The sequence below is a fragment of the Erigeron canadensis genome, chromosome 2, assembly GCF_010389155.1.
Source record: "Erigeron canadensis isolate Cc75 chromosome 2, C_canadensis_v1, whole genome shotgun sequence".
Classification (NCBI taxonomy): Eukaryota; Viridiplantae; Streptophyta; class Magnoliopsida; order Asterales; family Asteraceae; genus Erigeron; species Erigeron canadensis.
The window spans coordinates 45,832,993-45,859,789 of record NC_057762.1 but is presented as its reverse complement, the minus strand read 5'-3'; the positions used below and the strand labels follow the sequence as shown (position 1 = coordinate 45,859,789).

Sequence of the window (26,797 nt, the reverse complement as noted above, 5' to 3'; positions counted from 1 at the left end):
GTATATAAAAACGAAAAGACTTATCTTCTAGCTTATATCTTAAATGTATAAGTGAGCTAGAAGTTAATATGACCCCTAGCAAAAAGCTAGTAAATCTAAAATTGTTTGCCTTGTAGATTGATAGATTGGGGCATCCTTGCAATACAATGACGTCGAGAATTATTCACAGTTCGAAATGGGCATCCACTTAAGGATATTAAGATCCTACTAGCAAAAGATTAAGGTATGCTCTCTTGGAAAATTAATAATCAGGCCCTCTAAATGTAAGTTTGAAAATTAATCATCACATTAGGAACACAAGGCTTGATAATGCTGACATAATTTACATCCCGATCTTTTAATAATTATTGTATGGCAATTTGGATTAATGTGGAGCATTCGGTTGCACATGTGCATACACAAATTAGTCTAGTTGAATCGTTCACAAAAAGATTGCAGTTAATTGCAAGACCACTGATTATGAAATATAATCTGTCATTATTCGCTTGGGGACATGCTATTTTATATGTTGCAGCATTGGTTAGATTATGACCAACAATATATCACAAGTATTCTCCACTAGTCGTGACCAATGAGCTCGGAGTGGTAGCCTATAGAGTGGTGGCTTGGACCCAAAAAGAAGAGTGTCAACCGTGACCAACAAGGACATTGGTTCTTCCAAGGGTGGGGCAGTGTTACAATCCCATATCGATCAAACATGAAATTGGTTGGTGGTTTATATATATCTGGGTATTCCCTTCTACTTTGAGCTAGCATTTGGAAGAGTTTTACACCTACCTTATGGCTTGATGCTTATTATGGGGATGAGTTCGTTTTAATAATCTCATTATTAAATTGTTCATGGAATCACATTGCATTCTAAATTGCACTACTTGAAATCACTATGAATTTAAATTCAACTAAATTGCTTGTTCAAGCGTAGCATGCGAAGATGAAGCCTTCTGATAAGCCTAGGACGATTGTAAGGCGCCTCTGGCCTCTGGGCACGTCGGAACCGCATGAGTTCACCGGGGTGGAGCACGGTCCGCCAAAATCGGCATAGGTTAGGTGCTATTGATGGAACATGGTAACCTAGAAAGAAAAAGAAGTCCGTGCTACTATAAGGCCTCTAAACTCCTCCCTCAGGACACTGCTGCGTTGCCCATGGGGACCAGAAATTATTATGTTCGCGATTCTTCATCCACCGATGCAGAAAATGCTCTAGTTTTCCATTATCATATGAGGCTGGAAAGTTTATTGGCAACAGGTCGACACGAAGTGATTCATCATCCTCAAACACATGCAAAGAGACTCAGCGAGTGAACTAGGTTTTGGTAATCCTTCTTGGGCTTCTATTTCTTCCGTTAAAGGAGATTCGAGAAAAGATGGAATCATTCGCATCGTCATATATTTTTAAATATACTAATGACCAATATTCTAATTTCAACATCATCCGTTGCCAACTGTAGATGTTGAAATAGCTGACTTCATTAGAAGTTTTTGGGAAGGAGATCCCTTCAAGTTGAAACAACTTGATAGGTCAAGTTAGAAGAATCATGGTCCTTGATTAAAATCAAAGGCCAAGATTCAATGATATTCAATGATGGTCATTGAATCTTGGCCTTTGATTTTAATCCAAGGGCCATGATTCTTCTAACTTGACTTAGGTGAGGAATCACTCTTGATCTTTTTTATTGAGGCCTACAACTTCTCCGAGCCGGCTAGCTTGAGGGAATCCTCATCCTTGCGGGCGGGCTTGAATGACCCCAACATATGATCTAGGAAACTATTTGAGGGCTCTTGATACAGTTATGAAGGTAAAAGAAAAACAACACATAGAAAGATGGTAAGACCCGTTTATTCAGTTGTTTGGATATTGACTTCCCTGGAACACCTTTAATATTCATAAAATTCAAGAATATTCTGTTTGATGTCCTATTTACTGGGACTGATATCTTAAGGTATTAGGTTGATTTTTAGGCACATAAATAATTTCTAAGAGTAGTTTTCATTCAGCAACGATGTTATATTCACACAAAATGTTGACTAAATCCCCGGGTGCTTTACATTGCTCTAAACCAAGTAGATGCATGAACAACATTGTCTAGGGCAAGCGACAAACTTCTTAAAGCTGCAAGTCTTGTGTAATATTTTTCACAAAAAAATGTTGAAAGCACATCAAACACAGTTATATAATCAAAATCTTGGGACTGTTCTTCACTCCAAATTCTAAGTTGGTGTAAACCAAATGAAGGTTACAATTATCAAATTACACGAGAACAGGAACAACATTACATGGCAATGGTACGAGCCTTGTACATGCAAATGTAAGCCATATGCCAATCACCTGCAACAACAAAATCATTATTCAAGATTGAGCTTGCATAAGAGATGTAAAGGGCAAATCAAGTTTGTCAAATAGAATAGTTATAAAGGCGGTCATTTTGACAAGTTGCTTATGAAAGGGCCACTTTGAGTTGTGTTTTTTCAACAATGGATCAAAAGTCACCAAAAGCAAATAATAATTAAAACCTCATACACTAGAGAGAACTACAATTCCTGGACAAAAAGTGTTTTTAGTCAATCCAACCCGACCCATTTTGACCTGAACAGTGATCTTTACCTATTTTAACCCGCTACCTAGCCCGTCGGACTAACCCATGTAACTAATTAGTATAGTTAGTGATACAACCCCAGAACATGCATCTGTAAGAACGAATGAATACTATTACATACCTCCTCCAGAAAGTTTTGTTATATCTTCTTCCTTTTGTGGGATTGGATTATCATCATCGAATTGAATCCATTTGCCTACAGCAATACCGATCGTTAGCGTGTACTTTTGATGTTAAACAAGTTTAATATGCGTAAAGCAACTCAGGGTATACGGTTTCAGTAAATGAGATGTAATATAAATGATAGACTGACCGTTTTCTTGCTTGACCCAAGCAACATAATGACCTGAATCTGCACTTCGGCCTTTATGAGTCAAAACGGCTACCAAATCATACACTCCAGTCAACTGCTCATTTTTATCAGATGCGAGACCTGAAATGTATAAAAATCAGATCCAATAATATTAAAATTAACAAAGGGTAGACGTGGAATTTCAACCAAATTGCTTATGTATGAAACTACGGATCATATATTTGGGTGTGTTTTTACTGACTGGCCAAATTGGTAAAATTGTAAAAGTAACAAACATAAACTCATTAGGATTCTGTTCACGCATAAAACCTCCCAAAATCGTTTCCATCGATAATTGCAATAATGTTTTAGTGATCTAATTTAATGCATCATTTATTAAAGTAATTGACTTTTTGGGTTAGCCACCCTTTTAAGACCGCACTAAAGGTGCCTGGATGCCAAAACAGATGTCTGAAGCTGACATCTATTAGGTATAGTTGGTAAACTTCAGATAATACATATACACACACACACTCATATATATATGGCAAAAGTGAATATAAGGTTGTCTGGTACCTAAGATCAGGTGTGGAACCCTTCACATACTAACTTTTTAATACTTTGTGTGGAATAAATAAATAATTGGGCTCCCGTATATATATATATCTGGAACTACAGAGAAAGATGTTAACCTTCCACAGGAGTGGCTTTAGATGATTCTTCGCTTGCATTTGATGGCTGCATGCATTAAAAAAGAAGAATGTTTATTCTTGGCATATCCATGTGAATCACATGGATATATATCACATGATGTGATATTTAGCACGTTTATATAGATTGCAACCAAGTAACTACACATACCTCCGCATCCGACATCTTAACATCATTGTCCACCGAAGCAGATTTCTTTTCTTTGAGTTTCAAACCAGCCTTTCTACCATCCTCATCTCTTAATTTCTACTTGGCACAGAAACAAGAAAGAAACATACAAAATAAATACTAATAACCACACAATAGTAGGGTGTAGACATCACATGATGACTGATGAGATTATATAAGCTCTTTAATCATCATTAGTAAGAGAATACAAATTTAGCTCAGGTAGAAAAAACACCTGACGAGGAGCTTCCAGCTTTTTTCGAAGGTCGTCTGAACAAAGATCAAAGATATCCAGCTCCAATGGATAATCCACTTTCTAAAAATTCAAGCATGCAGATAGTCAAAATATTTGGGTTTTGTAATCTATACATACCAGAGTGATCAAACAAAGTGCGGAGCATTTTGGTGCTTGGCCTTCTGAGTAGTAAGGAATAAACATCTTTTCTAAGTAATGTGTTACAGAAATTACCCTCAAAATCTTTGCTTTCTGATTAGATTCCCTCTTCCAGAAAAATCGAACAAACTGAATAGTCAAGTACCTTGCACATATAAAAATGAATTTAAGATCAGTCAAGTACATGGGATGAGTCAGGAAGAGCTAGGTTGAGCCACAAAAAATCTGTCCTTTTCAAAACCATCAACAAATGAGCTAATTATGATAAGGAAACAAAAACCTAATCTTTGAGAAAACAACTTATAAGGCATGCATTACCGAAAGGCCTTCTGCCTAGCAACATTGGGATGACCCCTCGACCAAGAGGTTGTGGGTTCAAGTATCAGTTAAGTCGAGAGGGTATAAACAACAGGTGACTACGGATGTGCAATTCTTATTTAAATAAAAAAGTGGACTTCGGGTGATTTTCAACCCGTGTAAGTTTTTCTCAAAGCTAAATTTTGTGACTTGACCGATTTAAAATAAAGCACAATACAAGTTCCAAGCCGTCTCATTCATAAGTAAATGAGGGGAATATGCCACAGTTACTAGATATGCATGTACAAATTTGTATGCTTAACTAGTGTTTGTACAGAAATGTTCACTATATTTCGACCGAAAATTGAGATAATAGTGCTCTTACTTTGGCAATCCATTGATGCGGGAATCCTTCACATAAACGGCACTGCGTCCTAGAGAAGGAGAAGCCTTTTCTAGCTCTGATTTCAGCCCCTGCAAGAAATAGACCAGCCAGCTCATTATTAAGAAGTTACCAATCAGATCAAGTATATGTACAAGCTACCCACATTATCTTGTCACAAGTAATACTTTTAAGATTAATTGTAACTTTCAGCCCTCACCATCCCTAAAAATGGCCAGGCTTTTTTAAAAATGTCGCAGGATCATAACAGGTCTGGGTCACAGGGTAATAACAGGATAAAAAACAAAGATTCACTTCATAGATTCACACATAACATTAAAACTTACATGCTTTAGCCCCTCATGCAAGTGATTCACTTCATGCGATATGTGGCATTTAAGAGCGTATATTGATTCTGTCTCTGAACTATCTTCACCACTTTCTGCACAATGCACCCTACACAGACAACATGGCATCAATTGAACAAAAATTGGATGAGCATATTTTCAGCCATAACCACACAAATAACTATTTCAGATAGATTCAAACGAAATATATAACTATTTGTATTTTTATTCCAACAGTCCTATATCTTTTCAAACAAAGAAAAAATTTGCATGCAGCCGCCCGATATTTACATACCATGCATGATGCATCGAGTGCATCAAGAAAGAAAAACACCAAACTATAAGGAGTAGAGACATATCTTTCAGCAAGAACTAATATGTTCATATGAAGTAAAACGAACAAGTACCTGCTGACAAGGTCAATGCCAAAAAGTTCCTTCACTGTATCATGATTCACACTGCAGATTAAATAAAGACAAAAGTTATCAATTTAGCAGAGCACAAAATCCTTCATATTAAGATAGCATTTTAGGCTGACTAGTCAATCTACAGTGTGTTGACTGAAAAAGCAGTAATTTATAATAAAACACTGTTTGGATGTACCACATTTTACTTATATATGAATTTAAACTATTAAGGTATGTTAACTGTGCATAATCAAGTATCTGTCAGCATTTTATATGATATAAAGCAATCGGATTACTTCCTGTGGGATAAAGAAATATAAATACCTGGAATTTGGTGATCTAAGGGCCTGAGAAAGAGTATACAAAATCTGCGTCCAACATTCTTCAGCATCCTGACAGTTATTGAAAGATATTAAAGGGATGTTAGGTAGAACAGAATGCAAATGGTATAATAAAAAATGAGAATTATTTCTATTGTTTGGTTACATCAAAGAATGGAAATAAAGAGGAAAAAGGAGGAAACACTTCCATTGAATCCATTCTCATCATTCCTTACAAAATGGTGAGGAATGATGAGAATGGAATCAAACTCTATTATTATTATTTTTCTCAAGGATTTTATGTATTACTTTTAAGGGTTTGGTTATTGTAAAACAAGTATTAAAGTAAAACAAATAGGACTCTTGACCCTTAGATCATTATAAAATTGATGCACGAAGATTCACGAAACACAAGTATATATATTGATGCACGATGATTTTCATGATGCACTAGTAAGAAACCTAATATTTTATTTGTTATAATTAAATACTTGTTTTATTTTACCTTGAACCTTACTTTTAATTGTTTATATTAAGATAGTGTAACTAAATTGTGTATTTTTTGTTTAACTTTTTTAAAAATTAATTCTATTTGTACCAAACAATAGAATCTATTCTCTTTCCAAATACTCATTCTCTTTCTTATAATCTTATCATTTCCATTCTCAATTGCATTTTCCTTCTCTATAATCCCCTCATACCAACCACCCCTAAGTAACAAAACTTAATAGGATTATTTGAGCAATGCAATTAATATCATATAAAAGTGGAATCTGAGAAACCTGTTGCATGAAGGACCCATTATGCAGCTGACCAAATTGAGGGTACTTTTTCCGCAATACCTACAATCACATAATATTGACATACATAAACATACCTTTTAAAATAATCTAAAAAGAAAAAGGGTTGCAGTAAAAGTAAAACACAATTATAATTAAGTGAGAAGTTCCCTTCTAGCAATTTCAGGATAGGTAAAGGCTATGCCTGATAGTTTGATAATCCATAAAGAGAGTATCGTTAAGCTTGCATACTCGATGGAAAAGATCTTAAGGAGCTTTTAACAAAATCATAATTAAAATACACCCTAACAACTACAGCAACAAACAACAAAATATAAGTCTCCAGCAAACTTACATTAAGTTTCAGACCTAAGATTTATGATGTGCTGAACAAAGTTGCACAACTAGGCTATTAGTAACTAAAAAAGGCTACGATGTTTGTTACTATCTTCACAGCACAACTGTTAGCACCAATGTCATATTGACATGGTTGTGATATGCAGGGTAAAAGGAGAATATACCATCCAAAACTGCATTGGTGCAACTGGCTTGACATTCTTGTCAAGCTCACTAAATAAGTCTCGTGTCGCAACAGTCAATAGATGAGAAGACTGATCCAAATCACCACTTCTACCAGCCTGTGGATAGCTGAGTGATAAAAACATTATATAAGAAAAATCAAGAGGAAACATCAGTCAAGTGAACATATCTTCCATCTCCATTAAATAAAAACCATAGATGAACTATAACAGTAACACGGAAAAAAGCAAAGGCATAGAAACTAGTTTATTATCTCTTGCATAGCAAAGATGACTAACTCGATCAATGCAGATTTAAGCTCTGGGACAGAATGCAGGCATTGCATGGTGGAATTCATGTAACAAGTATTCCCCAGGTTAAATAATCCAGCTGAATGACCCTGCAAAAAAAGAACAGAAAAAGGCTTGTCATTTCTTTCCCAATATGATATAGACCCAAGTATCCATCATAAGATAAACTAAGCATGACAAAGAAATTGAATACTCAAAAGCTTGTATACATCCATGCAAACAATATAGTAACCAAGTACTTTAATTTGTTAAAAATCGAATTAACCATGCGCTTCACCCTTTGAGGTGGATCGTACTTGTAAGAAACAAGCATGAAATGGATAACTTCAGTTTACCATGTGGCATGTCCGCCAAGTTGATCGAATCATAAATGCATAATTTGGAAAATTGGTAAAGATACAATAATGTGTTTTGCTAAAACTTGGCTGGTATAATATGCACTGCTAAACAAGAGATTCATAGAACGGTTACCCAAGTGAAATATTTTGGGCAGGAACATAAAAGGAATAAGACTTAATGTGCAACAAAAGATGTCAAGGACCCTACCACAGCAACTGCCTGTTCTTCTTCTGGAAGATCTTCCATAAAAACAGGGCCCTTCTCTGGAGCCTTTACGATCTCATCAGCAGTTCCCATCATCATTATTTTTTGACCCTATTTATATTTATAATAAAAGAACGTTTACCACCAGCTTTAAGAGGTCAAAACAATTGATTATCGAAAATGTAAGAGAAAGAACATTCACCTCTTTCACCCCCAACTTCGACCAATCAGAGTCATCCTGGTTAACAGCAAAAGGTAAAGAGGATTAAGGGAGCTTAAATTGCAGGTTGCTTAATACCACACAGCCAAAAAAATATACAAATGGCAGTAAAAACACAACGGATACCTTTAGTAATCCATGACCCTTCATCATTATCTTTTGTCTTTCAGGTGGTACCCCTGTGAGATCATACAGCTGACACTTGAAAACATATGGAGGCTGGGTTGTATCTATCTCCACTGCCGGGTATAGCTCTTTTTGCCATTTTACACTCACTGTGATAAGGGCACATAATTGAAAGCATGAAAAACAAAGCTTTGCAAGAGAAAACTAAACCTCTGAATTGTGAAGTAAGTGCATACTCCCAAGCAAAGATTTGCCATTGGGAGTATAATTTGCTGTATCGTTTTCTTTTCACTTGAAAAAATGTCTACCAGCAGAACTAACAACATTCTAAAAGGAAGAAGCTAACCATATACTATTCTGACTCTCTCACACACACATAAAAGCATAAATAATCAATAGAATTCTGTGAAAAGAGATTTGACAAGTCTAAGTTGGGAAAACCGATCAATAACCGTTTAAACATTTCTAAGGTTTATTAATCCTTATATGTCCACACGACATTTAATAATATAACATACATTGATAAACTCATGACTCAACTAGATAGACCTGTGGCCATCAAAATAAAAAGCAACAACAACAGAGTTGTAACTCACACCAGTAATCTAAGGGGTAACTCTAACGTCTATGCATTCTTAACGTAAAGGTTTCTGCACCTTTGGTTTAACTTACAGCGATGCAAATCTGTCGGTTAGCATCACCAGTGCTTTCATTTCTAGGTAAAGCAACAACATTAGGAGGCCTCTTTCTTAGATAAACATACATACACAGTTACACAGATACGTATAATATGTATTCGTATTGTATGTGTATATACAGATACGTATATATTGTCGGCTAGCGAGATATTAACTAATGCTTTCATTCCTAAATCCTAACTACATGAACATTAAAAGGACTCTTTCTTATATACACACAGATACAATTACATATACACATATATTCATGTATTCATAAACTAGGTCTGTTTTGAATGAAGTTAGATAACTAAACTCCCTAGTTTGAGCCCTAGGTACGGATGCCACAAATTAAACTACAATACATCAAACATACAAAATCGATAATGTTTATTCAGAAATAAAAGAGCAGCTTGATTAATACGTTAATCAATTGTAATTTAAATCAAAATGAAATTAAATCAACCTGTCGGCATAATTTGGAGAAGCTTCTGATAGTTAGCGAGATCGGGCGGGAGATGAGGAAGGAGAAGAGAGGGCGTGTGTGTATTTGATGTGGAGTTTGCTTGGAGAAAAGGGCAAAGGATAACCGAGAGACCAATTTGGACAAATCTTCTTTCTTCTTATACGAATAGAAGTGGAATCGAGAGAACACGTACAAACATGACTGTGAATCCTGTTACACTTGTAGTGGGCCTTTTTTATGGATCAAAAATACTATATGATTGAGCCCGTAAATGCTTTGTTTACCAATCCGATTAAACCCCCCGAAGGCCCCAACAACAGCATTTCTTATCGAATTGTTATTGTTACGTACTTCCGTGTTACATTAGAAGACAATAGCAAACAAGGTTAGTTTTCGTTCAATACAACAACAACAACAGTACCCAATCTCTAAACGGGATATAAGATTTTCGTTCAATAGTTAATCATTTTGTGTTTTAGGTTGTTGCTTACTTATTCTTTATTTTTCTTTTTTTTTTTTTAATTTTGTTAATGCAACTTTATCCTTTTTTGTCTGTAGTGTTTACATTTCATGTTGGTTTTACCTTTTTCATTTTGGATCATGTTTTTATCTAATGTTTACTGATTTTTGTTTTTTACTATATACAACTAATTAGCTAACATATATATCATTTTCGTTAGAATATCTATTTTTTTTTAGTTTTAGTTTTTTTCTTTTTTGGGTCATGTTTTAAGCTAATCTTTAGTTTTCATTTGCCACATAGGTTTTTTAATTATTTGTCATTTTTTAATTAAATTGTTCTATTTAAGTTGTCACGTGTATAGTCATATCATCATCATTAATCTTAATTATCAATCCTAATCATTTATCAATTTTTAAAAAATAAAGTTTAAGATTTTAGATATTCTATAATCAACTTTAAAAAAAGGAAGAGATTACTATGTGATACGTATGATAAGTAGGAGTGTAAGAAATGAACCGAAAAACCGGTCCGAACCGCGTGATTCGAAACCGAAAAACCCAAAACTGAAAAAAAACGAAACCCGAAAAAACTGAAAACAAAAAAAACGATGTGTAACGGTTCGATTACGGTTTTCAATATTCATTACTCGCGGTTAACCGAACCGAATTTTGATATATACCTACATATAATCATATATATGTATATTTACATATATGTATTAGATGAAATGATGAATACATCATTTACATATCTATTTAGCTATTTATATTTGTTGTCTAAAATATTAACAATTTTATTAATTTTATTTCACAATTTATGATTAAATTTAGATATTTTAAGTAATTTTCTTATATATATATATACTCTTCTTAAGAAAAGTTGTTAACTTTGTTTAAAATAATTTAGCAAAAATATTAATAATATCATATAAAAGATATTTTAAGTAGTAAATCATGATACTCTTAAATACATACCTGCATTGCATAAATATAACGTTAGAAAAAAACAATTCAAAATTAGATGTAATGTATATTTATTTATAAAACAAAATAGTAATGTAATTAAATAACTATTATACATAGAAAAATTAATTAATACAATGTAAGTTGACTATTATAATTGAGAACTTAAACTTTATACTAGAATAACTTTAATAAGTGGTTAACCGAAAATAAAACCGACATTTTCGGGTAACCGATTTACGGGTAACCGAAAGTAACCGAACCGAACCAAAACCCAAAAACGGTTCAAAATTTCTAGCTAACTGAACCGTTTACAGCCCTAATGATAGGTATAAAAAAGTTATCTTTTTATTACGTATTTACAAATTAATATACATGGGTATTAAAATCTATATTTTAGATAATGAGTTAAGATTCCATTTGATTTAACTAACTAAAAATCTATATTGAAAGTTTTATGGGGTAAAATTAAAATCCCAATAATGTAGGATACTAGGATTCCAACATTTTCTTTTAGTCGTATTTATCATTAGATTATCATTATGATTATCTTATGTTTTATAAAAAATATGAGATCAATTATATCCTATTGCAGGGTTTAAGATATTATAGTGGACGAAAGAATTTGTTTTTGTTTCATAAACTGATCCAAGTTCCAAAAACATAACTTATTTTCTTTAGTGTTGGCCAAAGTTAACTTTTACATTGTGTGATAATTCATATATTAGGTTAAATTGTTTGTTAGTTAGTTTTTTATCACGAATACACATACTAAAATATAATCTTTAACCCAAATGAGTTCTCATTAACTCTTTTAAAAGTTTGGCGTTATAACTTTTATATATCAAGTGTCATATTATGTGACTAGAATATTATAAAAAAAAAGGTTAAATCTCGTTAAGCTTTTGTGATACTTTACCTAATAAACTTGCGATAATGATGTGATGATTTTCAACAACGATGATAACTATTATACTTCTTATGGTAGGTTATTGTTCAATTGTAGTAATTTTAAACTAACATGTGCATCGCACAGGTTTAATCTAGTATAGAATATAATTAGATTGGGTTGTAAGTATTGTTTTTTTAGTTTTTAATCTAGTTTTAGCTTTTTCGTTTGTATTCATCCTTTTGCCTAGTATTTTACTTTTCATTTGACTATGTCTAACTTAGGTTTTAAGTTTTCTTTGTGATTTTTATTATAAGATGTCAGGTTAACCAATTATTATGCATTATATTATTATCTCGCACATAATAGTTATTGAATAATTTCTGTTAAATTGTCGGTTTTTTTTTAATATAATTACTAGTAAGACATTTTATTGTCATTGTCAAAGTGTGTAAAAGTTTTATAAGGGAGGAGATCATCTCAATTTCATGTTAGGGTAATTTTGACTCTTAGATGAAAATCAAATGTCAAAATTCAAAGATTATGTTAGGGTAATTTTAACCTTTAGATGAACATCAAATGTTAATATTCAAAGATGATTTTTGAATCTTAAACTTTGATTTTCATTTAAGGGTCAAGATTTCCCCAACTTGACTCAAGCTGAACAATTAATTTGAGGGAATCATCTCCTGTTTTATAATATATTATGTTGTTATATAATATTTTACTAGCGAATTTACCCGGGTTCAACATAGGCATTTAAATTAAAATTATAAAACTAAAAAATATTCAAGTAATTTTTGGAGATAGTGAATTAAATAACACAATATTTATATATTGATAAAATACCTATTGCATTAACAAAACATAAAAGGATATTATATACTATATAAAATAATTTTCTTTTTTTGTAAATAAAAGATTAATAACTTTAAATAAGCATTTAGTGACCTATTTTTAATTAAAAATAGTGTAAATTATTTATGACATCATAATTAAAATAAAGACCTTTTTAAATAAAATTATAGATTTGCCGCATCATATTTTTTTAAAAAATATTTTAAAATATAATTATCTTTTATTTATTATAGAGATAGTTGCTATCAAATATCATTCTTGCTTAATGTATACTCTCGTAAATACTATATTGCGATTACATATAACAACGCTTGAATATCACATCCTCCTTACATCATATTACCTCTTGCAAAAATAGTCAGTTTCCATTGAACTGTGAACTAAAGGCTGTTATGTACTTATGTAGCTATGACCTGCAAGTTTAAATTTATTATATTTTGTATATATTTTTATTATACTTGTCTTCTACTATAACCATATTTTAATTTTGGATTTTATTCATGTTTTTGAAAAAAAAAATTAAAAATTGAATGATTCTATCCTTACATTTTCCTTTTTTTTAATCATACTTGATTTTTATTTTTCATTTATTATTTGCTAGTTATAATTAATTTAATTTAATCTTATGTTTTCTATTTAATAAAGTATTAAATAGAATTCCAATTTATTTTGAAAGTCTCATGCTAATAAAATAAAGGGTTTAGTGCGCCGGAATGAAACAAACTATGCCCAAAAAGTTATAGTATGCATGAACTAATATTTTTGTTTATTGTGTGCATAAACTTAGTAAAAATGTTTAAACCATGCAATGTGTATACGTGGCAGCCCATATGAGCTGCCACGTGTACATTTTTTTTTTAAACAGGCCATGTGTAAGGTTTTGATTGGTCGGTCACAAAAAGTTACATGATATAAACATTTTTACTAAGTTTATGCATACAATAAACAAAAACGTTAGTTGGTACACACTATAACTTTTTAGGCATAGTTAATTGCATTCTGTCGCACTAAACCCTAAAATAAACACTATCATATTTTTTTTTTCTTAATTGAAATCTACATCTAGTTTCATCTATCAACAAAAACCACAATGCTATATATTTTAAACATTTTTATCTATACATTGTATAGTCAAATATGGATATTTATCGTGGATGATAAAAGATTATTCTATATTAATCATTAGTTTTTTTGAGTTTTTGTTAAACCAAACCTTCAAGGCTGTGTTTAAGGTATATTAAATTGTTGTACACTTATCATAAAGTTCAAAGAGTGTTTTTTTTAACATGAAAGATATAATTTTTTCATGCACATCAAATGTAACCCTTACATAACATTTTTCTTTATTTTTACTTTATTTTCTATATATTATTTAATTTCAATTTCAACAATCTATATCTATAATATCTTATAAAACATTTTGTCCTTTTTAAAATCTCAAAAGATGATTTGAACTACCTAAATTACCCTTCTTCTTTATTCACCAATTTAAACATCTCTACTCAATATATCTATAATACCCTTAAACCCAACCACTCATATTTTTCTCTCTCATCCATAAATCATTTTATTCCACTAATTTATTCAAAATCTTTTATCTCAAAAACCGTATATCGATAAATTATGAAAATTGGATGGGTGTTCTTAAAATTCTATGCTTTTTCATTAGAGATGTCATTCGATATACTTTTTACGAATTTTTAATTCTGAGTACGGAGCTCGTACGACTAATGCATTTGACTATTATATCATATGACTTATCACTTCATATGACATATCACCTTCACCATTTTACCGTCGCATTACGCGGTACTATTGCAAGTAAGTAAAAAGTAAAATACGAGTAATAAGAAAGGGAAAATAATAATAAATAATAAATAAATAAAAATCCCAAATTCCTTGGCATATTTTTCTTGTGACGGTGTATCCAGGTTTCTAATTCCACCATACCCCCCAGATTGATTAATTTTAATTAACCTCCCCTTCAATAAAATCCCCGTCGATTAATGTACGGCGGCTCCAGTAAACTCTCCGGCGGCCGCGGTCGTGGCAACGCCGTCGGTCCTATTAAACGCAACATACACTCCACCTTCCAACCGTCTTCCGTTCAACGTCCATCCTCCGCCGCCGGTGGTGGTGGTCGTGGCGGTCACCGTAACCGTAGCAATACCCCTGCCACTGCCCCTACCGTAACAGTCTCCTCCACAGCTGATGAAAGTTTTAGCTTAGTTCGTAGTAATCCTTTGAATTTCGGTATGATTATTAAGCTTTCTCCTGTTCTCGTTGATGAAATAAAGCGTCTCGAATCGCAAGGCGGTTCCGCCAGGATTAAATTTGACTCTAGTGCTAAAAATCTATCTGGAAATGTAGGTTCAATTTTGTTATAACTTTTCTATATCTGTATATATATGTACATTGGGATGGATATTAGATCACAATTTAGTATGCTATGTAATGTAGTTTAATAAGAGTGCAAGGTTAAAGTGAATTAATGAGTTCATCTGTAATTGTTTTAGGTTATTGATGTTGGAGGTAAGGTGTTCAGGTTCACATGGTCACAAGAAACAGGTGACTTATGCGATATATACGAGGAACGTCGGGGTGGTGAGAATGGAGATGGATTACTTGTGGAATCTGGAGGTGCTTGGCGGAAGGTGAATGTGCAACGTGAATTAGATGACTCGGTTCAAAACCATGTGAAAATGCGGACAGTGGAAGCAGAACGCAAACACAAATCACGCAAGTACGTATCTTGTTTGATATGAGTGAATAGTGATTTTATATTGGTTTTTAGTTAGGGTTTTAATCTATACGTATGTTGCAGTTTTTGCTACAATTATTGTAGATGTGATGATTAGTGATAGGTTATATATTCTATTGACTATGATAAATAGCACTTATAAAATGACCACCTCATGGACGTCCTTATATTTAACAATGTCGTTCACTGCTTGATGTTACACCACGCTAGTAAGGTGAATATGCTAGAGGTTTATAGAAGTAATCGTTGCACCAATATCATCTTCAAAACATCGCCCTATAGTATTTTTAGAAATTTGAATGATAGGTTTACCAATAAAATCTTTGTGCCCAGTTAACTATGGCAACCATATATCATATAGTAAGGATCAAACCCTAATGATGATTGGCGACAAATACTCGTGCAAATCTTTTTTACAGCAATTGAATTTTATTTTGTGCCTTGATAAGAGCTCCTTCAAAAGTTTATACAAGGTCTAGGTTTAGGAGAACCATACGGCATCCCAGGTGGCTTATCCTTAATGCGACCTCAACAACCAAATCATTAGAGTTTAGCACGTGGCGTTCCAGCCTTGTTGATATTCTTGGTTGATCTTTATAGCCGCATAAAGACCAAAATAAGGATTAAGTGTTTACACATGTTGCCAAGCTTCAGATTTTCAGTATTCCACCCTGTTTATTCATATTTATCTTTATAGCATTTGCCAAAGTTGTTTCATCTCAGCTTGCTTATTGTTGCCATCAAAGCTGCATTTTTTTTATTACCCTAGCATAGTGTAATACCTTAGTGTTCCAATATACAATTCTAGCTTTGATTCTGATTTTATATCTTGATTAGCATGACCAATCAACAAGTTACATGTAGTAGAAGCATATCAATATTTACTATCTTATGTTTTTGGTGGCCATCCTAACTAATGCAAAAGGGTAATCAGACACACAGTGTTTTAAGGATTACATTATTTAATTGCTTTCTTCTAGAAAAACATTGACATACTTAGCTATAAAAATGGGTCCCTTCATCTCAAGAGCCAACAATAGAATTCACTTCTTTAGACTAATGTGTCTTCTAAAGCATGCTCACTTAGCTATAAAAATGATTAACTGAAGCATACAAAAAAAGAAGAAGCACAATTTAAGTTTTGTTGCATTTTGGAAGGAGAAATTTCTAGCGCACAAAAGCTCATTCTTATGGATTGCCAAATATAGTTACAAGTTTTGATACAGTTATGGATTATGGGATTGTTACAGGTTGCATAGCGGAAGCAATATAAAGAGAAAATAAAGTACACAAAAATATAACGTGGTGTCTCACACAATGTGCGTGAACTAATCCACGGCTGTAACTAGGATGTTTTACAATGCATAGGCTATGATATATATAGATAAAGATAATAGTCTAGGGTTTCTAGCTTGGTAAACAAGGAAACCGGTGGGCCTCCTAAATAGCCAACTAAAACAGGCCCTAAGCTAATTAAGACCAAGGTCTTCACAAAACCTGACAGGGATTGCTTTAGCTTAGACGAAAAAATGACTCGTCACGAAAGCATGACTCGTCATTTTTTCTTGTGAGTATGATATGGAACATCTGTACGTAATTTCTTTTCTGGTTGTATATGCAAGAGCGGGAGAAAGTCAAGGATTTTAGCTGATGCTTTCTTTTTGTGTATCTGTTGGGTTAGGGTAAGAGCTGGCCGAGTGTTAGCTTACAGTTACAGTCCTCATTTGACATATGTCATTTGATAAAGCAGCATTTCCATACTTTGAATTTAGTAATGGTGACTAGAAAGGGAACACTTACCTCATTTCTTTTTATTGACAGAGCCATTGTTCTAGACCATGGAAATCCATCCATGAAGAAGGCCTTAGCTGCTGCTGAAGGTATATGTTTATCATTATTGCTATCCTTGTTCGCTGTTACTTTTTTTGCTTTAACACATGTGATTTGAAGTTGATGCATAAAAATGGAATGGCTTGTCATTCAAGATGTTTTTGAAACTGAACGCCTTGTTTAAGAATACAGGTTTTTCTGTTTTATTTGTTTTGGTTTCTAAACCGTCATAAAGTATTTAGTATGGGGAAATTTTGCTAAAATTATACTAACCGCTATCAGCTGTTTCTAACCCATGTGAAATGTACCCACATCGGCACACTTTTCTAATTTTTTTTTATAGGTCCTGCTTCCATCCTAATTTTAAGGATTTGACGTTTTGCTGTATATATGTCGTCTGTATTGATATTTTATTTTTAACTCATGCTATGTTTGTTTTACAAATCCTCATTATGCAATGAACAACCTTCTGCCTTTTGTATTGTAAATTGTGGTTTATTGATGAACTTCATATAATGGAAACATTGCTGTGAGAAAATATCATGTTATAGTGAACTATTTATTGATTGGGAAACTCAGTCCTTGAAAAACTTTCTACTACTTACACTTACTTGGAATTTCTTATATGTTCATTGGTTTCAGTAAATAATTCACGGAAAGGGTCATCATACAAACAAAAGAAAGAACCCCCTTTTAAAAAGATGAAAGCTGAATCTTCTTCAGGTAATGGGAGCTTGTGATAATGTAAATCTACAAATGTAAATGTTTGTTATGAAGCTGTTTTTTTACTTTTCATCGCTATCATGTATCTATTTCAGCAGTAATCCCTCCTAAATCTGGTGGAAAAGGCGGGTTGTTCTCATCAACTCCTTCCAAAGTCAAGGCTTCACCTTCACCATTACCATTATTGTCTACGCCTGATCAATTCGGTGCCCCATTGTCCCCACTTAGAAATAGCAAGAATAGTAAATTACATGCAAACAGAGAAGATACTATTTTGACTCAGTCTAGTAAAGATCCTGGTAGCACATCCGAGAAAGAAATGCTTAGCAGATTTCCTGCTGGTGGTGTACAAAATAAACCAGGGAGCAATGAAAGATTGGGAAATAAACCTACTGACTTGCAAGGTTTGCTAATTTCTCTTTTAATGGAGAAGCCGCAGGGGATGAACATCAAGGTAAGCTTAAGAATGGTTCCAGTGTGTTATATATGTGGTACCAGTTCATAAGATCCATTCCATTGCGTATAATGCATGAATTTTAGATATAAATACATTGGATATAAATTTGAATCACTGATCTTCTTTTCCGTTGTTTCCCCCATCTAATTCTCTTATGTATCATATCTTTTAGGCTCTGGAGAAAGCTATTGGAGAGACCGTTCCCAAATCTGTGAAGCAAATTGAGCCCGTCTTGAAAAAAGTAAGTGTTATAATTATTCTTTATTGTAATGTTCTTCATGGCCTGTTGAATGACATTGTTATCTCTTTCAGATTGCTGTTTTCCAGACTCCAGGAAGATATGTTTTGAAACCTGATGTCGATTTAGAAAGTTTTAAGAAAACTTTTTCTGAAATTGGAAGGTAAGTTCTGCTATTCTGTTGATGTTCACTTGCTTTGTATGGATTTCTGAGTATACTGGTAAAGACATGTCAGTTTGTCACTGTTCTTCGAGCAGCTATATATACATTCTGACTTTATAATGTTCAAAGTTATTTATGTCTTGCATCATTAGATGTTCTGGCTTCTGATCTTTCATTGTCACCGTTACAGTATATGACTCCAATATCTGAAATAAATCATAGTCTGTCCAAAGTTGCCTGTACATTTGTCTTTAATTGTTTGGTTGTCATGATTCTTAATATTTATGCCATATGCTGAAATGGTTGCATAATATTTTCCTTTTTAGTTCCCCGGAGAACAGTAATTACTACAGAGAAGCACCTGCTGCTGAACCTAACGTTTCCTTGAAACCCAACGATGTGAAAGAATTTGAAGAACCATCTCACCTAATTTCTGAACCTCATGAAGAATTCAACACGTTAGAAAAGGTTGATATTGATCAGATTTCCCCAGGAGTATTAAAAGAAAAAATCCCTGACAATAATGAAGGGCCTGCAGCCAGTTCTAGTGGAAGTGACAGTGACAGTGAAAGTGACAGCAGCGACAGTGGAAGTGACAGCAGAAGTCCTGCTGGAAGTGGCAGTGGAAGTAGCAGTGATAGTGAAAGCGATGCTTCTGCTAACAGCAAAGAGGGGTCTGATGAAGATGTAGATATTATGAGTGATGATGACAAACAGCCCAATGAGAAGTTATTACAGTCCAGTATGGTTGATGAAAAAGATGATGGACATGGCTCTGATCTGGCAGAGCTTGAGAAAGATTTGTTTGGAGATAACCAGGAAGCTGATATGCATTTAACCAACTCATACCCAGATAGAGGTATGAATAGCTATGCCGATGAGACTGCAAATCTCTTCAATAATCATCTTGACTATCAACAGAGTGAAGCTCATGATCATTCTAGAAAAGTCGCATCAGAAAATTTGTTCAAAAGGGGATCTGTTGAGACTCATTTTGATATGAATGAAGATGCAAAAAGATTAAAATCAGACAACTGGCCTCAACCAGCATTCTCTAGATCTCCTGACGGGACCAGTGATGGTCTTTTCAAGGGAATTGCCAATCAATTGAAAGACAGAAATGTTAGGGATATTTCTGATTATGATAATAATAAAGTTGAGAATCGTGAATTCCATAGAAACTATGTTTCAGATTCCCCAAGATCAGGCCCAATATCAATTGATTTAAATGCCCATGCAAATGCCCCTGCCGACTTTGACAACATGTTTGGGTACTCTGAAAGGGATTTACAAGGGTACGATGACTTTAATATGCAAAGAGATAGTAAAGCTAACAAAGATACACGAGATGAAGATGGTCATTACAAGGGTAGAAGACCTCCAAAGAGTTCTGGAGGAAAACATTCAGGCTCTCGTCAAAAGAAACATAACAGTAGTGTTGGGAAGTTTAAGGAATCAGGATTAGTATCGATATCACAGAATAAGGATTTGCCCATTGACTTGAAAAAGTCACCTGTAATAAATGGGCGTGGGCCTACACTTAGAAGAGAGCTCTCAGATTTAGAAATGGGTGAACTTCGTGAGAACTTACATGAAGAAGCCTCTGGGGTTAAAAAGCGTTTTGAGAAAAATAATTCCTTTAAGCAGTCTGAGAAATTATCAAGTTCAGATTACTGGAATATGGATGAAAGTAAAGGAAAGTTTGTTGGAAGAGCAAGTCTAGATCCTCCAAAGGCGTCTCCATTTCAGTCTGGCATTGGCATGTCTGGCATTCAGCAGAGCCTACCTAAAAAGGCTGCTCCTGAGAATCATGTTGATGATTATACAAGGCTAAATGGCAAGCCCATTTCAAAAGTAGATCATCCCAAAGTGGGGTCACAGCAAAGTAGAGGAAGACATCATGATGCTGGGGCAAAGCAGGGGATTGGTTCGGAGGGGTACACGGACAGTCAAAGGAAAGTGTCAGTGGGTCCACCACATAACCATGAGAAACAAGTAGCTTCTCTTATGACAAAAGATAAGAAAAGGCACAAGTCTAAAGATTTAAAAGAAAAAAGGAAAGATTTCTGGCCAATAGATAAGAGAAAGGAAATGGAGTCTTGTTCAAATGATAGTATTGCTTCATATATCAAATATGAGAAGGAGGAGCCAGAGTTGAAAGGACCGATAAGAGATCTCCCGCAGTAAGTAGAGCACTATCTTTTACACTTTTACAACCAGCGTGGACTTATTTGAAACACCTATAAAGAACCTTCTCATCAATGATGAGTTGGCGTGATAAAAATAACCTAAATTGAGCATGACGCTGATATTGCCTCTATGCTGTTTGCGTTCTTCATGTTTAGGTACAATGAATATGTGCAGGAGTATCGTGAGAAGTATGATATCTACCACGCTTTGAACAAGGTTTTAGAGTCTTACAGGTGTTGCCAAACTTTAGTTCTTTTTCTTTTTTGAATTTCTGTTATAAATGAACCTTAAGGAAATTAAGAAAGGTAACCCTGGTGTGACTATAAGGTCACGCGTTTGAGCTGAAATGGGAAGATGGGTGGGTAGGGTAGTTTGGGTGGGGCAGTTTGGGTAACAGGTCAAAGTGGTGTAGGTTGAAACTGCTCATTTTTTATGGGTCTGGTCAGGGTGGGTTGACCTTCAAACACATTTTTCCTTTTTGAAAAGTTTTAGCAAAGAAAAAATGCTTGAATTATGATTACAAATATGATATGATATTATTACAGTAATACTTGCTTAGAACTTTGAATAACAAGATTTTGGATAGTTGTATGCATTGAAAATGTATTGGGTGCATTTCACCCTGTTTGACCTGGTTGCTGAAACTTTTTTATATTCCCCATCGAGATAAAACATTAGCCATATAGGTCTAAACGTATATAAAATTGTATCTAAGTTGCAATTTCTAGGTTTTACGTCTTAGTGACCCCCAACCATATATGCAGAATGCAAAGAGAAGGCTGCATCGGGTTTCGCCAAATGAAAAGATTCATTTAATTTTAATAAGTTATTACTTTTAGAAGTATAAAAAGTCTTTTAACGACTAGAAGTGCTACTGATAATAAAGATCCACAAAGAGGAGACGCATAGCTCAATATCATGATAGTTGTGTTCATTATTAAGTATTAACCACTCCTATTGTAGAGCGGGTGCATAAAAGGACCCTTCTTACCAATTGTTGCATTAGCCAAGGAGCCTTATGCGCTTATCATAACCCTTGCAAGTTTTAAACCGAGCATCTGTGCGGGATTTTCTATTTATTAGAACCGGGTCCTGCCTTGATATTTTTATCTAATGAAGTTTAATCTTAAATAATCAGGAATGAATTTCAAACTTTTGGACGGGACCTCGAGCTTGCTAAAGGAACGGATGATGATAGATATAACAAAGTACTGGAGCAGTTAATGGAATCCTATCGCCAGTGTGGAATGGTATGCACACTGCCTATTTCTCTGATATATTGATTAGAAATGTGTCATACTGCTGCTTTAGGGTATCGGAGGGTTTAATCCTGTAAACTTGTAATTAATCAGTGTGCCAGGAGTTAGGTGATTGAATAACAGTATTCACCTCGGAGCGTTGATCTTGAATATATAATGTGTTTATTTAATCTATGAGCTTTCCAGCGTTAACTGTAGAAGTGATTTGATGTTGCAGAAACATAAACGGCTGAAGAAGATATTTGTTATACTTCATCATGAACTACAGGTTTCTATCTAACCACTCAATCTCAGTTATAGATTTATTAAATTTACCTCCTTATTTCAAAGATCAAATGATCATATCTTAGATTGACTTTCATGGTCAAAGGAGTCCTATTCATATACTTAATGAGCAAGTTAAAATATAAGATGTGTTTGTCAAAATAACGTTTTGGGTCTTCTGATGGTCGTGTAATCTTTAATTTGAGAAACTTTTCTAACCAAGCAACTTAGAATAAGTGAAGATTTTATTTTTGGTTTGGGGGGAAAATCGGTTACGATGAGCTGGAACAGGTCAAACCGTTAATTTATGCTTCCAATTCTAAATGTATTAACAGTGTCAGGTAATTGTATTATATATGATAAAAAACTTGTATTGTTTCAAAGGTTGAACTTTTTTTTGAATAAAATGTTTTAGGAGGTCATATATTCTTTAAATTCAAATACTTGGTGAATTTTAATCTTTTTGATAGATGCACGTGACCGACCCATTCATTAGTATAAAAAGTTGCTACATAATGGAAGCAGGACTATCATAGAGGCAATACCAATATGAATAATATTCTTTGTGATCAATTATGTGCTCCAAATTGATTACACAGTTTGCTTTTGTACCCAGCATTTGAAAGAGATGATTAGAGACTTTGCGGACAAACAAACGAAAGGATGATACCCAAATATGCCTTAACAGTTGATGCTGAGCAGCATATGGTAACACAAAAACACAAAGTGATATATGAAGACCAAACCTAAAAAGATGGTTTTCAGCAGGTCATTTGTTGTTTTTAACTTCAATTGTAATCTTTACGTTTGAACCCTTTGCTGCAGCGATCAATCAAGCTAAGCAAGTTCTTGGCTGTGAGTGGAAAGGGTGACCGATGAAGTTAGTGACTCCTGGTTGATGGTTTGGTAGGCATATTGGAGGAAAAGTTTTGGATTAGTTCTGGCAGCGCTGGTATATACACATTGTACATGTACTTCCATTTTTTATTTTATTAATTTGTCAGAAATGGTTTTGCTTTGGGTGTAATATTTTTATAGTGCATAGTAATGTAGAGTTAAGGTTATAATTTCTAGCATTAAGTTTAATTGAACTTTCTGATCCAAAACTGGATCTCAGGAGCTCTTTGGATTTGTACAGAAAACTATTCAAAGACGTGTCTAGTGTTGGTTTTGAGCCTGATTGTTAGCCATTAGATGCTTTCAAATTTCGATTTTGACTATAGAACGAGGAATGAAATTTTAGTTTCACGATGGATCCGTGTTTTCATTTTCATCATCCGGAATTAAGATTGATGATAAATTAGAACTTATATTTACTTGTCAAATAACATTTCGTTGGTAAATTCCTTTTCAGAAAGCTTTGTACTCTGTCCATCTACATACCTTAACTTATGTAATTATATTACAACTTTTAGTTGTACATAAGAATATTCCTTTTTTTTTCTTCTCTTTTATTACATTGTATGTATGGTAGAAACTAAAACTAGGCAAAGGTGATTTAGTAGTAAGTCGATTACAAAGCCTCATAAGAGATTGAGGTTTAAACGCTATTCATTTAAACATTTTAGGTTTGAGCATTTATGTAAGAATTGATTTTATAAACTTACCAATGAGAATGGTTTCTGATTATGCATAATGTAATGGCTTTGGTTTTCAATATTTTAAAATCCAAACTTAGAGTAATAATTTGTGTGGTGATCAAAGCTCATCCCACAATTATTATACCTACCGGCCAAATAAATTTTTAAAGAAAACCTTATTCTCATTCTCTATCGAACCCAAAAATGAACTCCAAAACCAAACACCCCTCCTTGTGAGGAAAAAGAATAATCTAGAAAGTGGAAAACACACGAGATTTACATAGATAGCATTTGATTTGGCTTTTTTGAACCTGCAAATTAACACAAAATACTCTCGAATATGGAGATGAGCTGCATCAACTTTCCTTTGTCTTCCAGATCCATCACACAATCTCATACCAACCTCCTGATCCGTATTCCACCAACAATAAGTACAACACGACGTCGTATAACGGTTGTAAGAAACGGAATCGGGGATGGATCAGCAAAAAAGTACAAAGGAACACAAATGAGAGTAAAAAAGCTAAACGAACTCATCGAAGCCAAAGTGGTTGAAGCCACCGAAATTTGCAACGGAAACCGTGATAGCGACGAATGTAAGGTGGCGTGGGATGAAGTGGAAGAAGTCAGCCAAGCCAAAGCTGATCTCCGCCGAAAACTTGATGAAAATAAGGATCCGTTGCAGTCGTTTTGTGAGGAACATCCCGAGACTGACGAGTGTCGGATTTATGAAGATTGATTGATTCTTAAAAACACAATCCTATCCTATATGTTTTTCTATCTTGTACTCCACTATGTTTGTTTATCGCTATGTGTTGTAATACTGTTTAATTATTTTCTAATTAATTGATGATGATAATAATTAGTAGTAGAGTAATTAATTAATTTCGTGTTATGCTTTTGGAATTAGCTACATAATAATTTGGTTCCAATATGTACTGGCTAGCTAGAAAATATATGTTGTCAAAGTGTTGTTTGCTACTCACACAATAATAGGTGGATGTAAAAAATATTAGCAAAATCTTTTTTTTTTTTTGAACTTTTTAGATTTTCAATAATTAGGTTGGTTTTACTCCAGCTTTTTTTTATCAATGTTTGTATGTTTTTTGGTGGGCTTCATAATCCGTTTATTCATTGTGTTTATGTTGCTGGTGCCAACGATAGATAGCAATAGCAATGTAATTGGAATCCGAATCAGTACAAGTCTCATTCCTGTTTGGAAGCTAATGGAGATGGGGCCCATCCATCTGGGATTCTGGATAAGTCCAGAGCAAATCGCGATAGAATTGGGGTCTTCAAACCCAGATGGATGCAGGGAAATCAGAAATGGAAAGGCCCCAATATGTGTTGTTACCAATTCTTTTTAAAACCAAACTGGACCTCAAACCGGATTAGATTATGATTTACAGAGTTACTGGTTAACCGATTAAAATTTGAGGATAAGTAAAAAGCAAATCGAAAAACTAAAAACTAAAAACCGAAAAAACCTGAAAAAAACAAAATCCGATTTTCGTTTACTAAAAACCGAACAGATCTGTTCGGGTTTCAGTTTCATATGTAAAAATCGACAAACAAAACTGAACCGAAACCTTATATATTTTTTAATTTATTTTATATTTGTATTGATGGACTAGACTACTAGTGGTTCTCAGATAGGAAAATGACATTCCTACAACACATTTTAGTCATCTACAACAATACTTGTATCATATAGTTGTATTCTGTGCATGAAAATTTATATATTTATTGTAGATGGCTAAATTCTATTGTAGAAATATCAATTTCCTTCTCAGATATGTCTTGGTCGAAGAGAGTCCAAAATGAAAAGCCTTTTCATTTTGATCTTTAACATGGTGCAAGAAGTCAAGAACTATATTAAACTTACATAAGAAAGCATGCGTCAATAAATAACAAGGAGGCTTATAATTTCATCCAAAACTATATGCTCCATCACCAAGTAATATCATGAAGCAATAATTGTATGTTCCAAATTTACATGATAAGGAGCAAAAAAATTTACATGTAATTATAAAAAAAACCAGGAAATTGACTCAAACTAAAATGGAAAGTCAAATCGAACCAAAGTTGAATCCAATGGTTTCCGGGTTTTGATTTTGAGCCAAATCGAGAGCGGACAATCTTTAAAAGTAACGAGTTGGGAAACTAAGTGTAACCTATTAATTTATACTACTGCTTTTTCACGAATTACTAAAATATATATGACACTTGCTTTTTAACTTGGGTAATGATTAATCCTCGTCTAATAATCTTTCTAATTAGTGGATGATGATATGTGTAAAAATCAGTGGGTAAGATTAAGAAAGAGAATTTAATGAATAACACATATTATATTTTTATGGTTTTAAAAGGATTTTTAAAATAATTTTTAAATGGATTTATCATTTTGCTTTTACCTCAAGTATATTATAACCATGATTTTTGTTAAAATGAGACAAGACGTGTCTCTTTCCTTAAACTCATCTTCTAATTTTTACTTACACCCTTCTCATTTATTTCAACTACTGTTGTCTTTCTTTTTCCTTCCTTTTCTATTTATTTTTTAATTTTATTTTATATATATGCTTTTAGAATCTAAAACTCCTCATA

The 26,797-nt window shown here is 33.6% G+C and overlaps 3 protein-coding genes across 5 annotated transcripts; 2 read left to right on the top strand and 1 right to left on the bottom strand.

Moving 5' to 3' along the window:
- Nucleotides 1–2,104: 2,104 nt before the first annotated feature.
- Nucleotides 2,105–9,699, bottom strand: LOC122587380 (ubiquitin carboxyl-terminal hydrolase 6-like). Its single transcript, XM_043759530.1, has 18 exons — nt 9,554–9,699; nt 8,411–8,559; nt 8,267–8,302; nt 8,068–8,175; nt 7,510–7,610; nt 7,213–7,339; nt 6,695–6,754; nt 5,917–5,984; nt 5,593–5,643; nt 5,186–5,294; nt 4,842–4,930; nt 4,235–4,304; nt 4,001–4,081; nt 3,748–3,843; nt 3,579–3,624; nt 2,908–3,027; nt 2,716–2,790; nt 2,105–2,326 (listed from the first exon to the last, which is right to left on the bottom strand). The coding sequence occupies exons 1-18, from the start codon at nt 9,561–9,563 to the stop codon at nt 2,271–2,273; spliced, it is 1,452 nt and encodes a 483-aa protein (XP_043615465.1). The 5' UTR covers nt 9,564–9,699; the 3' UTR covers nt 2,105–2,270.
- Nucleotides 9,700–14,660: 4,961 nt separating this feature from the next.
- Nucleotides 14,661–23,861, top strand: LOC122589312. Of its 3 annotated transcripts, XM_043761594.1 has the most exons (13): nt 14,661–15,091; nt 15,242–15,468; nt 17,308–17,366; nt 17,959–18,039; nt 18,135–18,493; nt 18,669–18,737; nt 18,809–18,897; nt 19,224–21,080; nt 21,243–21,320; nt 22,226–22,337; nt 22,564–22,614; nt 23,227–23,318; nt 23,436–23,861. In XM_043761594.1, the coding sequence occupies exons 1-12, from the start codon at nt 14,732–14,734 to the stop codon at nt 23,275–23,277; spliced, it is 3,393 nt and encodes a 1,130-aa protein (XP_043617529.1). In that variant the 5' UTR covers nt 14,661–14,731; the 3' UTR covers nt 23,278–23,318; nt 23,436–23,861. The 3 variants fall into 3 exon arrangements, with proteins under 3 accessions (XP_043617529.1, XP_043617530.1, XP_043617527.1); XM_043761595.1 differs by having other exon boundaries at nt 18,138–18,493; nt 23,227–23,861; XM_043761592.1 differs by having other exon boundaries at nt 23,227–23,861.
- Nucleotides 23,862–24,354: 493 nt separating this feature from the next.
- On the top strand, nt 24,355–25,075 carry LOC122588840 (calvin cycle protein CP12-3, chloroplastic-like). The gene has a single exon (XM_043761052.1). The coding sequence runs from the start codon at nt 24,531–24,533 to the stop codon at nt 24,927–24,929; it is 399 nt and encodes a 132-aa protein (XP_043616987.1). The 5' UTR covers nt 24,355–24,530; the 3' UTR covers nt 24,930–25,075.
- Nucleotides 25,076–26,797: the final 1,722 nt, after the last annotated feature.

What these genes read in the sequence shown, in the direction of transcription:
- LOC122587380 (XM_043759530.1), bottom strand. An exon ending in CTTAGATCACCAAATTCCAG is followed by an intron (nt 5,644 to 5,916) that starts GTATTTATATTT and finishes TTTAATCTGCAG; the next exon opens with TGTGAATCATGATACAGTGA. An exon ending in TGCATGAGGGGCTAAAGCAT is followed by an intron (nt 4,931 to 5,185) that starts GTAAGTTTTAAT and finishes TATTTCTTGCAG; the next exon opens with GGGCTGAAATCAGAGCTAGA.
- LOC122589312 (XM_043761594.1), top strand. Translation starts at nt 14,732, where the DNA reads ATGTACGGCGGCTCCAGTAAACTCTCCGGCGGCCGCGGTCGTGGCAAC. An exon ending in CGCAAACACAAATCACGCAA is followed by an intron (nt 15,469 to 17,307) that starts GTACGTATCTTG and finishes TTTTATTGACAG; the next exon opens with AGCCATTGTTCTAGACCATG. An exon ending in TACTTCATCATGAACTACAG is followed by an intron (nt 22,615 to 23,226) that starts GTTTCTATCTAA and finishes TTTTGTACCCAG; the next exon opens with CATTTGAAAGAGATGATTAG.
- LOC122588840 (XM_043761052.1), top strand. Translation starts at nt 24,531, where the DNA reads ATGGAGATGAGCTGCATCAACTTTCCTTTGTCTTCCAGATCCATCACA.